This window comes from Cuculus canorus, chromosome 4 (assembly GCF_017976375.1).
Source record: "Cuculus canorus isolate bCucCan1 chromosome 4, bCucCan1.pri, whole genome shotgun sequence".
Lineage (NCBI taxonomy): Eukaryota > Metazoa > Chordata > Aves > Cuculiformes > Cuculidae > Cuculus > Cuculus canorus.
Genome location: NC_071404.1, coordinates 20,424,739 through 20,440,863, shown reverse-complemented (window position 1 = coordinate 20,440,863; position 16,125 = coordinate 20,424,739). Strand labels below are relative to the sequence as shown.

The 16,125-nt window shown below is 40.3% G+C and overlaps 1 protein-coding gene across 5 annotated transcripts in view; it reads left to right on the top strand.

Annotated features, from left to right (window-relative positions):
- The first annotated feature begins 497 nt into the window (after positions 1-497).
- The window catches only part of CCDC149 (coiled-coil domain containing 149), a 52,074-nt gene continuing 36,446 nt past the window's right edge, over positions 498-16,125 (top strand). For 4 of the 5 annotated variants that reach the window (XM_054065886.1, XM_054065884.1, XM_054065883.1 and 1 more), the window contains exons 1-3: positions 498-631; positions 8,767-8,928; positions 9,465-9,503. In XM_054065886.1, the coding sequence (XP_053921861.1) occupies positions 584-631; positions 8,767-8,928; positions 9,465-9,503 (249 nt within the window). In that variant the 5' untranslated portion in view covers positions 498-583. Of the gene's footprint in view, positions 632-8,766; positions 8,929-9,464; positions 9,504-13,984; positions 14,066-16,125 lie in introns of those variants that run through there. The other variant, XM_054065887.1, reaches the window with a different exon arrangement.

Sequence of the window (16,125 nt, the reverse complement as noted above, 5' to 3'; positions counted from 1 at the left end):
CAATTGTGGGTTGAACTGTGATTGAGAGCAGCCCTGTGAAGGACTTGGGGGTGCTGGTCGATGAGAACTTTGACGCACACGAGCCCGTCCCAGCTCTCCTGTAGCCCCTTCATGTACTGGAAGGTTGCTATAAGGTCTCCCAAGAGCCTTCTCATCTCCAGGTTGAACAACTCCAACTCTCTCAGCCTGTCCTCCTATGGAGGGTGCTTCAGCCCTTTGATCATCTTTATGTCTCTCCTCTGGACCCGTTCCAACAGTTCCATATCCTCCTTATGTTCAGGATTCCAGACCTGGACAAAACACTCCAGATGAGATCTCACAAGAGAGGAACTGAGGGGCAGAATCACCTCCCTCGACCTGGGGACCGTCCTATGGTCAACGCATCCCGCGTGGGCCGACACCCCCGCGCCCCCCGGCGGGTGCGCGCGCGGCCACCCGCCCTGTGACCACCCCGCTGTGGCCGCGCGCGCACCCGCCGGAGGGTGGGGGGTTGTCGGCGCGCGCTGGCGGCGCGTGTCCCGGAGGAGGCCTCGTGCGGGCGCAGGCCCCGCCCCTCCCCGCCGGGCCGCGCGCAGCCGCCGCCATGGGCACCCGCCGCAGCGAGAGCGACTGGCAGGGGCTGGTGAGCGAGGTGAGGGGCGACCCTGTGGGGCGGGGCTCTGCCTGGCAGCGCCCCGCGGTGCGGGGTGTGGGGGGGATGGCGGGGAATGGATGGGAGTCGTAAAGTCATAGAGACATAGAATGGTTTGGGTGGAAGGGGGGCTTAAATATCATCTAGTTCCAACACCCCTGCCGTGGGCAGGCACACCTCCCGCTGGATCAGACTGCCCAAGGCCCCATCCAACCTGGCCTTGAACACCTCCAGGGATGGGGCAACCACAACTCCTCTGGGCAACCTGTTCCAGGGCCTCACCTCTGTCATGGTGGAGAAATTCCTCACTATGTCCAGTCTAAATCTGCCCCTCTTCAGTTTATACCCATTCCCCCTCATCCTGTCACTACAAGCAGGTAGCGGAATGGACGGGAGTGGCCACCCCACTGTCTATGCTTGGCTTGGATCGCAAATTAAAGGGGTTTGAGACCTCTGGGTGCCCCATCCCTGGAAGTGTTCAAAGCCAGGTTGGATGGGGCCTTGGGCAGCCTGATCTAGTGGGAGGTGTCCCTGCCCATGGCAGAGGGGTTGGAACTAAATGATCTTTAAGGTCCCTTCCAACCCAGACCATTTTATGATTCTCTTGCCTGGAGAAGAGAAGGCTCTGAGGAGATCTTACAGCAACCTTCCAGTACCTGGAAGGGGCTACAAGAAAGCTGTGGAGGGACTGTTCACAAAGGCTTATAGTGATAGGTCTAGAGGCAATGGGTATAAACTGGAGAAGGGCAGATTTAGACTGGACATAAGGAGGAATTTCTTCACTGAATTTGGACTGCCTATGCACACAGTGTTTGCAAACACACAAAATGATCCAGAATAAAATAAAAAGTTTTTTTATTTTTAGTACTATCTTTATGGTGCAGTGTTGTGTCTGACATCACATTTCCAAAATGCAGTTTTGTTTGGGAGTAGGGGTGGTGTTACATAGCAGGAAGGTTAAGAGATTCACAGGGTGTGTTCAAAGGAGATGTCCCTATTCTGGAATTTAAAAAGTCATTTAGAATTACTTCAGAACCTTTTTACTTTTGATGTGATTTAACCTAAGAACTCAATCCTGAAATTGATCACTTATTTCTGGTTTAGGGTCTTCTTGATTGTATGGCAGTTTGATGACAGTGCTAAGCTACATTCTTCCAAACGCTTAAGCATATATATAATTTCTTTTTTTTTCAGGAACAGTTAGAGGCCTAGTGATTTATATTCCATTTTTCCTTCCTTCCTTGTTCTCTGTTCCCACAGACGCCTTACAGCCTGTTTTTCTGTGTGAAGTCTGTAGCACATGCTGTCATGGTTTAGGCTTTCCTCTTTTGCCTTCCTCTTCCTTGCTATTGTGATTAACTTTGTGTGATTTACCCATCACTACAGCATCCTAATGGGTCTGTGAGGAAGTGGCTCAAACTTCTCAAGTAACTTGTAGTGAGTTTTTCCAATTTACTGTATCCATCAGTGCTACAGAGTTTCTCCAGGCCTCCTAGCTTCAATGCTAGGTAATTTAAGTTTTGTTCCCTATGCATTTTGTTAACATTTTGAAGTGCTTTCAAAATGCAAGAGAACACACACAGACAAAGATGTGGTAGCTCCAAATGAACAGTCTGACATTGCTGATGCTGGACAGTTAAAACACAGAATAATGTTCAAAATCTTGGTATAAAAGACCAGAGGCTGGTGGGTTCAGATCTGTGGTCACGTTGTTTTTCATTTCCTCAAGCTCAGTCCTTCAAATTTGAAGCATAGAAGAAATTGAGATACTCGTCAAAGCAACTATATTTTAAAGTCTAGTATTGCAGGTGTTGAGAAAAGTGGTAGGACATATTTTCAGTCCTTTAGTATACATAAACAAACACGTGTACACACAGCTGTATATTTTTGTAGTTTGGCTGTTTGATTTTCTTTAGCTAAAAAGAACGCTTGGATTTTTTTTGGTGTGTTCCATTCTTTTACTGTATTTACTCTTTTTTTCCCTTTGACCTTTGTTCTGTTTCAGTGCCTTTTGCTCTGTACCCTTTCATGTATGTTTCTTAGCTTGTATTGTGCGCCTCCTAACTTCTTGCTTGTTCTTTTGCTTCCATGTTTGTGTATTTTTCCACTTATTCTACAGCCATATAAATTTCAGGCCTAGCCTGCAGCTGGTGCTCTGAACAATCTTTGTACCACATGTACCTTGAACGTTCTTTACACTAACTCTGAATAGTGTGACGCAGGAAAGAGTACTGGGACAAAGCCAACTTAGCAAATACTGAAGGGGCGGAAAGAATCATTGTTTCCATTGATAATCTCGCGAACTGAATGCAAAAAATATAACCTTTAGGAGTGAAAATCCACATAAATTTTGCTCGTTCTTTAGCTGAGCTCACTTTGCTCAGGGGTAATTGGGGGCTTCTTTTTGAATGATTGTGTAAGTTTGTAGATCTGTAAGTTCTGCTGTGGAAAAGGGTGTGATTTCAGTTTTTGCCTGAATCCCATGAAATCTGTCTTGGAATCACTTGGTCTAAGGATGACAACAGAATCAGTGATGGGGAAGGGAGTAGGTGGTAGAATGCTCTTGGGGATGTGTGATGAGTTGAATAGTACTGGGAGTTCGTGTGCGTTAGGGAAAACGCACTTTTACATCATCTGCAAGGCCACCTCTTTCCTTGCTTTAGAGACCTGTCTTCTCTGAGTTTTGACTCCATTCTACTGAAGTCAGTGAGTGTGCTTCCATTTACTTCATTGAGAACTGGCTCTAGTCCCAATTTAATACTACTTGGAGAGCATGTACTTTTGGTGGTGTTTTCCACTGGAAGCAAGAAAGGTTTCCCAAGAAACTTATAAGACTAGTGTGATTGTCCTCTGCCCTTTCTGCTAGCATCTCCCTTAGATTTGCCAGCTTCTAAATTAATTGTCAAAATGCTTCTGTTTTCCTTGTCACCTCCCACACATTAGAGCATTTACTGTATGCTGTTTGCAGTATACAGTACTCATATGTGAGTATGCCTCCTAAAATTAGTTTGAAGAATTTGAGTCTCGTTTAATTTGTCATTCTCAAGGCTATTTCTTGATTATTAACTGTGTATGATCTTCAGCATCACAGAGAGAAGTGATGTGCTTGTGGTCTTGAGCTCACCTTCTTAGTTATTGCTAACTTGAAGCTTGGAGAAAGAGTTTTGGAGAATTATTTCTCAAACACGCAACTACTGAGCAATATTGAAATAGCTGAATGTTCCAGACATGAATTCTGAACAGGAGTGAGAGATCTTACCTGTTTGTAATTGGCAGAGCATACTTTTCCCATTGGTTGCACAATTTTTTTTATGTGGACAGGAGAGAAGGGGAAGGCAAATTAGTGAGATTTTCATGTTTATAATACCTCTATGACTTTCTGTTATGTTGACTTTTCGAACAGAGCACAGAGTGTAATTCAGCAAACCTATGTAAGGGGACCTGACAGGCTTTGGAGCCACTAATTTCAGAGCTTTTCTAAATGCAGGCAACTGCCAGTGGCTGTGGGGAAGAACAAAGCATAGCAAATGGTCTGCGGTCCCTAGGTGGCTGGATTGGCATCGTAATGGCTTTGTCATTTGGAAAAGGAAATGGAAATGCTAAAAGATGGCACTGTGACTTACTGTTCTCCAAAGTGCTCAGGAGCTGTGGGAGAGGTGCTGCGGAGAGCTGTGTGCTGGGTATTCAGGCAACAAAACAAGTGTTTGCTTCTCATGTTTCCATGTTCTGGGTTGGACTAAGATACTGACAGGGATGCTGAGGAACAAATGTGGAGAAATTAATCATGTAATCCAATACAAAGCATACAAAACTTTTAATGGCAGGGCCACCTCACAAAATGGTGTTATTTTGACTAATCAAATCAAATAATGGTAATTCCTAAATGACTGGTGAAGATGATGTGGTATAATATTGTCATCAAGACAAGATATGATGTTACGGGGAGCTGCTTATATCACTTAAACCATCAGTGAATGATATCAGCCTGCTTTGTGTTTCAGCAGTCGAGTGCTGGGCAACAGGAAAAGCAGAGTTGATATTGTGGGATAAAACCAAGGACAATGCATTGTTTCAGGCTTTATCAGAGATGAGAAGGCAGGCAAATGGCCAGTAGTTGTGTATTTCTCTGAGTCTGAGTGCATGACTCTTTCAGATAAGTTGAGCAGTTTAATCTGAAGTCAAGGGGAGCAGCATTTCTGAAACACAGTCAACAAACACCCCGAGTAGTGATGCTGAAGTGCATTTTGGGACTCTTTAGTTTGTCTTTTCCACAATAAAATTGTTCTGGGAGTACAGTGAGGAGAAATTTGATAAAACTTCAGGCAGTTCAAGAGCAGCTGGATCTCTTGTCCAAAAGATGGTGAGCAGAGTTCATGGTTTCTCTGAGAGCATGGTGATCAGTAGGTTTCCAGGGCCATATAAAATGTGGTGGCCTGTTGGTGTTGGAGGGGACATGAGGTCCTGGATTGTTGAGAGAAGCTAGAATATGATCCATAGTGATTCCAAAACACAGTTTGGAGATACCATCTCTACTTTTGCCCTCAGAAAATTAGATATTTTCCTTCTCGGCACTAATTGCCATTAAATAGCCAAGTATAAGTGAGTAATTTGTACAGATTTAGAAGGATTTATTTTGTGATAGAAATTTGGTGTGTTTGTTTGTTTAAAAAAAGAAAGTCTAAAACCTTGACAGTGTCCCAGCTTCATCAGATTATTAGACCATGTCTGCAGTGTCATTAATGAGATCTATCCAGATTTGTCACTAAAAATAGCAATGGACAAATAGTAAGTGTTCGATGTAGAGGGTCACCTTGGAGCACTTACGCTCTCCTGTAATGTCAGTCTCTTTTTATACAATTTCAGTAAAGTAGTTATCTGGCTGTAAAGCAGTTCAGGCAGTAATGTAGGATGTCATATATATTCCTTTAATTATTATCATCCTCTTTGTAGCAATTATAATTTGCTTTATTGCAGACAAGAGTGACTTGGTAGATAAAAGTCACTAGATAGATATGAAAAGTTGTACATTGTAGCTTTTAGATTGAAACTGTAGCAGCTAATTCTTGGTTAACTTTGGTTTTAAACTCAAAGATTATTTTGGAACATCAATTAAAAGAAACAAAAGACAATAATAATGTTCTGTAGTAGCTGTAGTGCATAACAGAATTCAGTTGTCTCACTGATAGACAGTATGTGAGATGTAGGCTTGCCTCCAATTGCAGAGGAAGAAGTCTCCATGTGAATGCCAGAAGCATCTATTGAATGCTTTTTCTCAGACTAGATGAGGAAATTTTCCTTATTGCGTGCACTGCTCCAAAAAGACTGTTATGTTCCTTCTGACAGCATACCGATTTTGTGGCATTGATGTGTCTCTGTATAGGAAGTTGTTGGGGCTCAGTTGTTTCCAGTCAAATCTGTTTCTGGTGTGCAGTTGTTTGGTTGGTTTATGGCCATTATTAGTACTCTTTTTTTTTAATTTTATTTTTTAGCATTCAGAAGCATATATATTGAATAACCTCTTTGGGGTCTGTCTTTGTATAATTTGTTTTCTCTTCAAAGATGGTAATGGGAATTGGAAACATAGCTCTGTCGAATAATCAGATTCCCCAGAAATGCTGTGGCTTTATTGTTTCTTGAACATAAACCCAAGGAAACAAATTACTATTTATTATTACTATTATTATGCCATTTACTTGGGTAAGTCAATATATGCAAAAGGCAAAAAAAGGCTTAAAGTCTTCTAGGTGGTCATTTTTAGAGTAAAATCCAAATAGTACATTGATGTCAGACCCCTTCCTTCTGCATGGCACATCATCAGTATATAATTCATCAAGTTGAAATACACTTTAAATAAGGAGGAGATCATTATTTGTTTTCATTTAGTTTGTGATCAGAACTGTCTCCACAGTCTGTTTGTGGTTCATTATCCTCAACCTAATAGATAATGGAGAATTCTCTTACCCCTGCCAGGGCTGCTGTGAAAGGTGGGGCCTTCTTTTATGCTTTGAGTATGTCCTTTGTGGAGAGCTCTGACTCATTGCAGAAGCAAGATTTGTTTAGCATTAGGTATGCATTTCCTGCCTGATAACTCTTATTTTTTATAGTCTTATTCACATGCTCCAGTTAGCTTCCGACTCTCTCACACACTGTTTCATGTACCAGCACCTGTGGCAAGGCGCGGAGGGACCTGCTGGTGGTGTGGGTGTCATAAAGCAAGATTTTTAGCTTTGTTCCCCTTCACTGTGTACATTGGATAGGTGTAGGCACTGGCTGGATCAGCCAGCTTCATTCTTCCTTGTGGTTAAAGGAACGGGACAGTCTGCATGGTTCAGGGATTTGGGCTTTTGTTTTTTTTTTTAAATGGATTGTGAGGTTTGTTTTTACTCATTTTTATTTGTAATTACTGTATCAGATTGTTAATATTTAAAAACAATTTGGTAGAGGCATTTTTTAGAATTGATTAAGACATGAGATGAAATTGGAAAAAAAGAAGAGAGGTTGTCAGAGGCAAATATTTCACTCTAAGGGAAGGAATTATTTTATCAAGTTTGAAGCAGTTTACCATGTCACTGTAATCACTTGCTGACAATATTAAAGTTTAGCTTCTGATACCTTTCAGTGCTTTATCAGGGGACTTGACATTTGTGTAAGGTATCAGTAAGGACATAAGTACTTAGGTACAGTTGCCTTTGTTGATGCCAAGGCGTCATAATCCGGAAATTTATGGCAGGATTTCAACTTCAGTATTGCCAGAAATAAAATTAATCCAAGGTGGAAGTGTCCTTTTAGAAAGTTCAGATCCTTCTTGGAATTGCTTTTCTGATTCCCTTCCCGCTTTTTTGCAAGTAAGCGTTTACCATTTTTGGAAAACATTGGCCGTAGTAATATACCAAACTCACTTTTTCCCTTCTCATTGACTTGAAATTGAGGTTAACAAAGTCAATTCCAAGCAAGTAGTACATACGAGTAATGATTTTTGTCCCAAAGAACAGCACTGACTCTAACAGTATGGAAGTGCTGATGCTCTTACTTTGTGCAAGAGCCCATAATGACAAAGTATTCATGTCAGAGTACATAATGAAACTATAAATTGTTTTCATGACTGCTGTGATATTTGGTTTCTTGCAGAGCACATTCAGAAAGTATTTAGTGCCATGTCTATGTGAGTAACACCAGAAATAGAAATATGTGCTTTAGCATGGGCAGTGTCAAGTGATGGGTAAGAAGAATCTGCTGATTGAATGTCACATTAAGTAAAAAAAGTTGCCTGAAATTTCTGATAGGTAACATTCACCCACTGCAGGAAAGTATGACATACACGTTACTCTCTCTTCCTCCCAGTGGGGAAGGGCAATGAAGCAGATCAGACTAATGCAGAAGAGCTAAGATTTGCAAGTTCTGCTTTGCATTGTGCATGCACTCTACGTATAAGAGGTGGAGGCTCACCTCTGCCCTCCCTTGTCATTCAGGTTTTGCAATATTCTTGCATTATTTCCCATTTTTTTGACTCAACAAGCATGTGTGTGTAGTATCACAACAGAATTATTTATTTTTCCCTGTGCTAATAGGGTATCACACTGTAATTTATTCAGGCTCAAGGTAAATTTTAGTTACCACTAACGCTACCACTTCTGCTGTTACATGGTCCAGTTTCACTGTCCAGGTGGAAGGCTGAGCCCAGAGAGTGTTGCTGGTAGTGGGGAGGAGGAGGAGGGAAGGGGGAATGAGGTGGGAAATGCAGGTTGCTGAGGGCTGGGTATTATGGACACAAGTAGAAAAGGGAGTTTGTGAAGGCTTCTTCCTTCTAACAGCCTCCTCAGGGCTGTGGGTGATTGTGAAGTTCCTCATACTGTTGCAATAAGGAAAAAGAGGAGAAACTTGAAATGCTGATTTTTTATAACTCACGTTGGTCAGGTAAGCATGTGGCTTTACAAATTGATTTCAGTCTTCTGATGTAACAGACATCTTTGCTTGTGATTGTTGTTAATAAGCTGAGATGACTTGTGGCAGAATTTCATCTCATGCAGAGTCTTTCTCAATCTTTTCAGAGGAGAACACGAGCCTCTTGAATCCAGTACTGTCTGGAACAGAAATGGCTTGTTACAATTGTGTGGATTTTTTTTTCTCTTCTACAGTATCTGGTGTGCAAAAGGAAGCTTGAAAGTAAAAAGGAGGCATTACTAATCCTTTCCAAAGAGCTGGATACCTGTCAACAAGAAAGAGACCAGTATAAGCTTATGGCCAACCAGCTGCGGGAACGACACCAGTCTCTGAAAAAGAAGTATCGGGAGCTGATTGTAGGTTGTTGTTTATTAATACTCTATAATTGGGGGACAAGGGTGAACCTCAAAAAAACAGGAAAGAAGTCCAAAATGACTGCTGTAAAAATGTTTGTGCCTATTTACAGTAGACCAGTAGTTGTACAGCCTTGATCATATTATTCCTCATTTGTTCTGCATTAATGAGGTAGTGCCTGTTATATAAGACACAGAAAGACAGTGTATGCTCTAAGGAAATTAGTTTCAGTCATAATTCTATTTAAAAACTGACTGCAGTATTATTATTCCACAGCAACTTAATGTACCGTTATGAAAAATAATGCAACATAAATTTGTAATGACCTGCTATTCTAGAAATGCAAACAAATCTTCAGCCTTAGATGATTTTTTGAGTTGAAATTAATATTACTGGTATTAATCAAGATGCAGTATTTTAGAAACAGTTTTGATAACACTTTAGTTAAAATATGTGGTTTAAAATTTGATCCACAAAGTTAATATAGTTGCTGGCTTCAGAAATAAGTTGCCGATAAAATATATCCATTTATTTGTAGGATGGGGATCCATCCCTTCCGCCTGAAAAGAGGAAACAGGTAGGATTTATTTTTCAATTGACATTATTTATCTGCTACAAAAGTACTTTGCAAAAGTGTGAAAATATTAACTAAGAAATATGGTAAAAAATAAGCACTTCTGTTTGTTGAAAAACTCAGCCTTTAAAGTGTGGCTTCTTGTGTTTTTGTCTAAACATGTTGCGCTCTGAAGTATCTGAACTATCATTAATTAAAATATATGGCTTTTCCTTTTATGTACACCTGAGACCGAAATTGGGCAATGAACGGAGGCTTGAGATTGTTTTCCTTGTTGTTTATCCTTCTTGTATTGAGTCCTAACATGGGTTCCTGACAGTACTTCTCATACTTAATAGTAATCTGGGAATGCATTGCTTGCGTTCTATAGTTGTTAATTTACAGTTGTGAGTGCTGTTTTCCATTAGGTACTCTCCCCAGTCACTTGGGCTCTGTGAGTTATAAATGGTAAGCACAATGGTAATTGCCTTTTATGATTCCCCTGAAAAACTTTTTACCTGCTCAGGTTTGTTTTTTTTAGTTCCTGGTGATCCACATAGTTTGTCCCTGTTGTGGAGTGTTGGCTGTCATATCTTAAAATTATGTTAATTTATAGAGAAAAATGGCGCCCAAAACACAATGAGGAAGCAGGGAGAGGAGGACAACCCAGAAGAATAAAAATTTTTGCTGTCATTGCTAGTCCTGAAAGCCTTTTAACCATGTTTAAAACATGGTTATTGCATTCTCTTAATGGATCGAGGTTTTACTCATTATCCTTTCCCTGAGAGTCTGTATGTAGTTCTTGCTATTTTCTTACAATTTTAGAGTCTTGGGTTTTTTTTTGTTGTTTTAAACTAAACTTTCAGAGGCAATGTAATTACTCCTTCAGGCACTTAAACAAATAGCTGCCAAGTCATCAGTGGCTCAGTGTAGAATCATTTAACTTCCTCATTATTTAGCATAATTTATTTGAAATTCTGTTACTTCAGCAGAGTTCTAATAACAGTTTATGACCAGATACAGATTTCTGCATTTTGACTGTTAATATTGGAGCTGAAGAATATACAATTAAAAGGGAAACCCCCCCAATGCAGTATATGGGTTGTTACAGAGATAATTGGGAAGGGAGATTTGCCATCCCATGGATGTTGTTCTAATTCCTCTTCCATCTTTCAAAACAAATAAGCCTGACACTTGTTTATAAAATACTAGCAAAATTTAGAAAAATTCAGAAGTTGTGATTGTAATTGTATTACCTTTTGGCAAATCTTACCATGGTAAGTGCCTGGGAAGCCATTTAATAATCTAGGCAGGAGTCCTTTTTTTCTGAGAAAGTTATGTATTCATGCTAGGTAACAGTGAAAGAAAGAAAATCTTGTTCTCAAATGAGGTCATTTATAGGTCTTCCCCAAGGAAAATATATACTTTAGACTGTGCAGGAGTAGGCTGTTAGTGCACTTCTTGAGTTTTCGTTTTCCTGAGAATTGTATCTGTAGCATACAAGGTGGATAATCTGGAATAATTAAGGCAACCTTCCAGAAGAAGAATATAGTTTTCCATTGAGAAACGCTTCAGAGAATAGTAAAATAAAGTCATGAATATTTTTCCATTACTACTGTACATACATTTCTTAGCATTTTCTCATTTAAGAAAGAGGCAAGTTCTCTGTGCCCTTTTGCACTTTTTTCCATCCCCTTTCTCCCAGAAACCTATTTGCCTGCTGGTAGAAGTTTGTGACCTCAGTCACCTTATAAAAACAGAGATCCTGATCCTATAATGAATTTTGTGTGGCACAGAAGTTCAAGCTGTTCTTATGCTCAGAAATGAGATGAAAAGATGATATGCTGAACAATTTCCAACTGTTACATTTCTGCACTGCAACTGAGAAATTATTGTTGAAATTGCAATCTAGAACCTCAAATGTGATAGGTGGGTTGGAATTACTACTTTCTTCTTCATAGCTTCATTTTTCACCTTTACTCTTGATTACATTTTGTGACTTCTTAAAATACCTTGTTTTCTACACTGTGCCTTCTCTTCCTGTTTTGCAACACAGAATTTTCACGGTTTTTGTGGACGTATCAGGTAACCAGACACTTTTTTCAGCAAGCAGTTAACTCAGAATGTGGTTTTTGTAAAATTGATGTTACTTAAACATATCTTAACATGCAGCGCTCTGCAGTGTTTTCCCTCTCAAAGCTGTCTGTACAGTGCTGTAGGTATCTGACATAATCCAAAGATTGTTCCATGTGTATCTCTGCCAACCAACAAAGGCAGAAGATGAGAAACTGTGTTACTGAAATCTCTTTTCCTGCAGTAGGTTTTTTACCATTAGTGTCATTATCACAGCCTGTGAGCTGTCAGTGCTTTCCTGGCCTCTCTTACCAAACATTCGCAACTAAATGCTGCAGTTGAAGCTAGTTTTATAATGCCTTGCTGTGTCAGCTGTAGGATAATTTTTTGGTAATTAATGAAGAGGTGAAATGTTTCAGGAGGATAGGAATAAAGAGTTGATTTTGGTGTTAAAATGAATCAGAGATGGTAAACAATAGATACTCTCCATTTTGAAAGGTGGGTGAAACATGTTGCTCTGTCTACAGAGCCTCTGTTGTGCATCCTATATAAATATAAATTCTACCATTCTGCAGTGGTATACATTATCTATACAGCATATGCTGTGATACAGAACATTTTTATTACATTGGCAAACAAATACTGGATATCTGTTGAAAACTGTTGCTGTGCTGAAAACCTTAATGAAAAAAACACAGATGGGATTTCTAGCTTGATTTATATTGCATATTATTTTCATCTACATTGCGTAAATTATCAGTATAACTTCAGCTTGGGAGAAGCTTTGCTGTTGACATAGCAGATCAGAGAATCCTGTGACCTTCTACATGAAATGGAAGTTCTTTCAGTACAAATGAGATCTTTTGAATAAACAAAGGTGAAGTTAAATGCATTGTTAGGAAAATAACGGCTTGGCCACAGTCCTAAATATGCTTTGCTTAATTTGATCTTAGTGAGCCCACTCAGTTAGAGATAATGGGTTTGTGTTGGGGCTGTGTGTCAAGAATAAAGCTGCAATGCATATGTTCGCTGGTGAGGACTTATATTTGTGTTTTTTATGTATGAGGAATCAAATAAATGGAGCTAAACATCACAAGACTACAGAATAGTTGAGGTGGGAAGGCAGCTCATGAGATCAACTAGTCCAATCACCCAACTCAAGAAGAGCCACATAGAGTGGATTGCCCAGGACCATGTCCAGTCAGGTTTTGGATATTTGCAAGGGTGGAGACTCCAACGTCCTCTCTGGGCATCATTTGCCAATGTTTGACCAAAAAAGGAGGAGGGGATTGTGTTCCAATGCCTATACGTATTGAGGTGGCTAGAGGCTCTCATGAGGATCAGGGCCAGCGAACATGAAGCTGCTTCTAATTGTGTGAAGAAGGCCTTATCTATAACTTCTTCCTTATCCAGACTTCTGTAGCAGATACTCGATACAATAGCATGCATGTTTATCTACCTACCGATCTTGACCCAAAAGCTTGCAACTGACTCCTGACCTGTCCCAAGCAGAGCTCCATGCGTTCCAGCTACTCACTCACATGAAAGACAACACCCTCCTTGCCTTCCTGCTGTCCGTCCAAGTCTGTATCCCTTCATCACTGCATTCCTGAAGGTCATGGTCCTTAACTCTGTTACAGTTACCTGTGGTTGTCCCAAGGTGTTTCATTCAGACCAGGACTGGGTCTGCTTCAGCAGTCACTGACACCACAGCAGTATGCTACCCTCCCACTGAGACTTTAGTCAGACAGCTTGACTTTTGCTAATGAATAAGTTCCTGAGTGTGGTGTTTTGGGGCAACAACACATCAGAAGGACTGATGTGAGAAGAACTGATCAGAGATTTCAGAGAGGAGTATGTTGTGGCATACCACAAAAGGACCCATTTTGATCCCTTCCACTTCCAGCTTCTACCCATCATGGTTCACTTTCAAAACAAATTTCAGCAATTACCTTATGACCATTTTTGACATAATTGGAAAAAATGACTACGGTGACGGTAATGTGACTATTTCTTGCTAATTAATGAGTTTGAGAAGTTTTGCTAGTCTTGTGCTAAGGTGCAAAAGCTGTATTTGGAGTCCTGTGAGATGAAATCTTCAGATAATGCACACTATAGGGTAAGCAGTCATTTTGTATTTATCTCATAAGAGTGCTTTGAAGATCAATGTGATTTCATCCTCTCTTCAGAGGGTTTGAAGATGAAAAACATTATGCACGTGCCACACAGAGACCTGTGTGCTCTGTTCTGGTTTGTAAGTGTGTGTGTTTGACTCCTATAGTGTGAGGTAGCTGATGGAAAACAGTGAGATCATTTGCCCTTGCAGCACGTCACAGAGCAATATTCCCCGGTCTTTAAAATGTGCCTGCTCTGAGAGCATAGCCAGTGGAGAGATTTTGGTTTCTGCACACTAAAATTTGCTGTTCTGTTCATAGGAGCAGGTGACAGTATGCAAAACCTAGAACTACTTAGGGGTCATGCTTTGTGAAGTGGCACTGTTGGTTCTTCAACAGGTAGGTTGAAGGTGAAATGCTGATTCTAATAGATGTGATGGTTCTTCTTTAAAATCTGGAGCTCTGTTCAGACTTGATGTATCCCACAACCTCTCCTCTGCTTGCTGTGTCTTATCCTGACTGAACAGACAGACACTTGTCCACACCCCTGCACCAGAATACACTAATTAAATATACTCTGTTAATTAGTCACAACACTCAAAACATTTAAGGGATTTTGATTCTTTTTGTGCATTATCTTAAAGTTTACGTTTTCCTTAAGATCTCAAAGCTAAAATATTTCTGATAAAAAAGCCAATGAAACAGTCTTTTCTTCTATCCTAGTGTTGTAATTTAAACTAAAGTAGAATCAGTTTTCTAACCTCAGCAAAGTCTCATCAAAGTAACTTCATTTTCTGAAAGTTAACTTCATTTTTTTAGACAGTATTTCCTCTAGCAGTGATAACACAGGGCACTGGTACATAGAAAGGTCATTGCTTATACTTATTCCTGTAGAAACCACAGCCATCTTCGAGCTGGTGGAGTGCCATAAGTAAAAGAGGCAAAAAAAGTTGCACCTGCAGGGAGGGGCAGATAGGACAGGTGACCCCAAACTGACCAACAGAGTATTCCATCTCATATGCCTGATGCTCAGTATGATAGATCATCATCATAGTGATGAAGGTCTCACTCTCTTCTTTGATGGCTGATGTCCAGTGAGGATCTTGTCTATCTGTTTGCTCTTAATCCTGGATCTGTGCATTCTTGAATCCAGTTCCTGTGTCTGGCTTGCTCCTGCTGCTGACCCCCTCCCCAGCTTGCTCTGCAGCATTTGTGGTGACATATAGTTATTGAGGGGTGGAGGCATGATTTCATATATTTGTATATGTTTATTATTGTTTTTATTTTATTAAAGCTGTTCTAGTTTAGTTTCCAATATACAAGCCTTTTTCCTCTCATTTCCCTTTCCCCTTTCCCTGAGGTGGTGAGGGAAGGAAATTAGGATCATACTGCTTGGTTTTAGCTGCTGAAATTGGCTGACCTAGGGCTAAACCGTGACACCTAGTATAGTAGTCTTCGTATAAATACAGATTAATCTCTTTGACTACATTCATCTGCTCAACAAAAATTTGATGCTTATATGAAGAATGGGGGGGCTGAAGTATCTCATTGAACCTTCACAGTGAAGGAGTTCGTGCCAAGTAACTTATCATAACACTGGTAGTTCATATTGACACCCTTGGTTGCTGCTTATGATGTATGTTAACAAGTTGCTTTGCAACAACTGGCCTCATAAAGGAGTTTGTAGTCAATGCTGACCTTATTTGGTTTGTCAGCCTTTGGCAAATGCTCTAGATCTGGCTGGGTGGTGTTTGGTCATGTGCAGTGCTATGCTAATTTAACACACAGAAGACTGGTTGAAAAGGAGGGAAAAGGTATTGATTTTATACATCTGCTGCTAAAATGGCTTTTTGGTTCTGTTAATCAGCTCTATAAAAATTCTGATTGCTGAGCGTCTTAAACGTATATGAATGCAAGTGAGCCTTTTGTTTTGCAGAGCCACGACAGGTTTTGACTGGTGTGTGTCTGTGGTGGGATTCCTGCCTGGTTCTCAGAGCAGTAGACACTCAGGAGGAAAGGGTTTTCTTCTCTTCTTTTATGTCGAGTGACTGCTTGGCAAGGTTCTGATTTTTGCTGTTGTTTGTCTGTGGGGAAATATGAACCATATTAAGTGTATTTTGTAATTTCAAAAGTCTCTTCTCTGTGGTTTTATAACTTAAGCAGAAAAATACAACATTTTTATGGTAAGAAAGCTAGTGCTAGGGGAGTTTGTTTGTTCTTTTACTGTAGAGTAAACTGTGGTAGTTGATAAGCATTGCAAGTTTTCCTGTATTAATTCAGCCTTTGCAGTTATATGAATGCACTGGAGGAGAAACTGGAATTAAATTTGCTATCAGTCACACCCATCAAGTGTGCTTAATGTTTCACCAAACATTTTTTCCTGTTAGTGCTGTAATTCAGTGGTCTTTATTTGAAGGTGTGGCTAAAAGAAACATAAAAGACTGTAAACTGCAGTATAG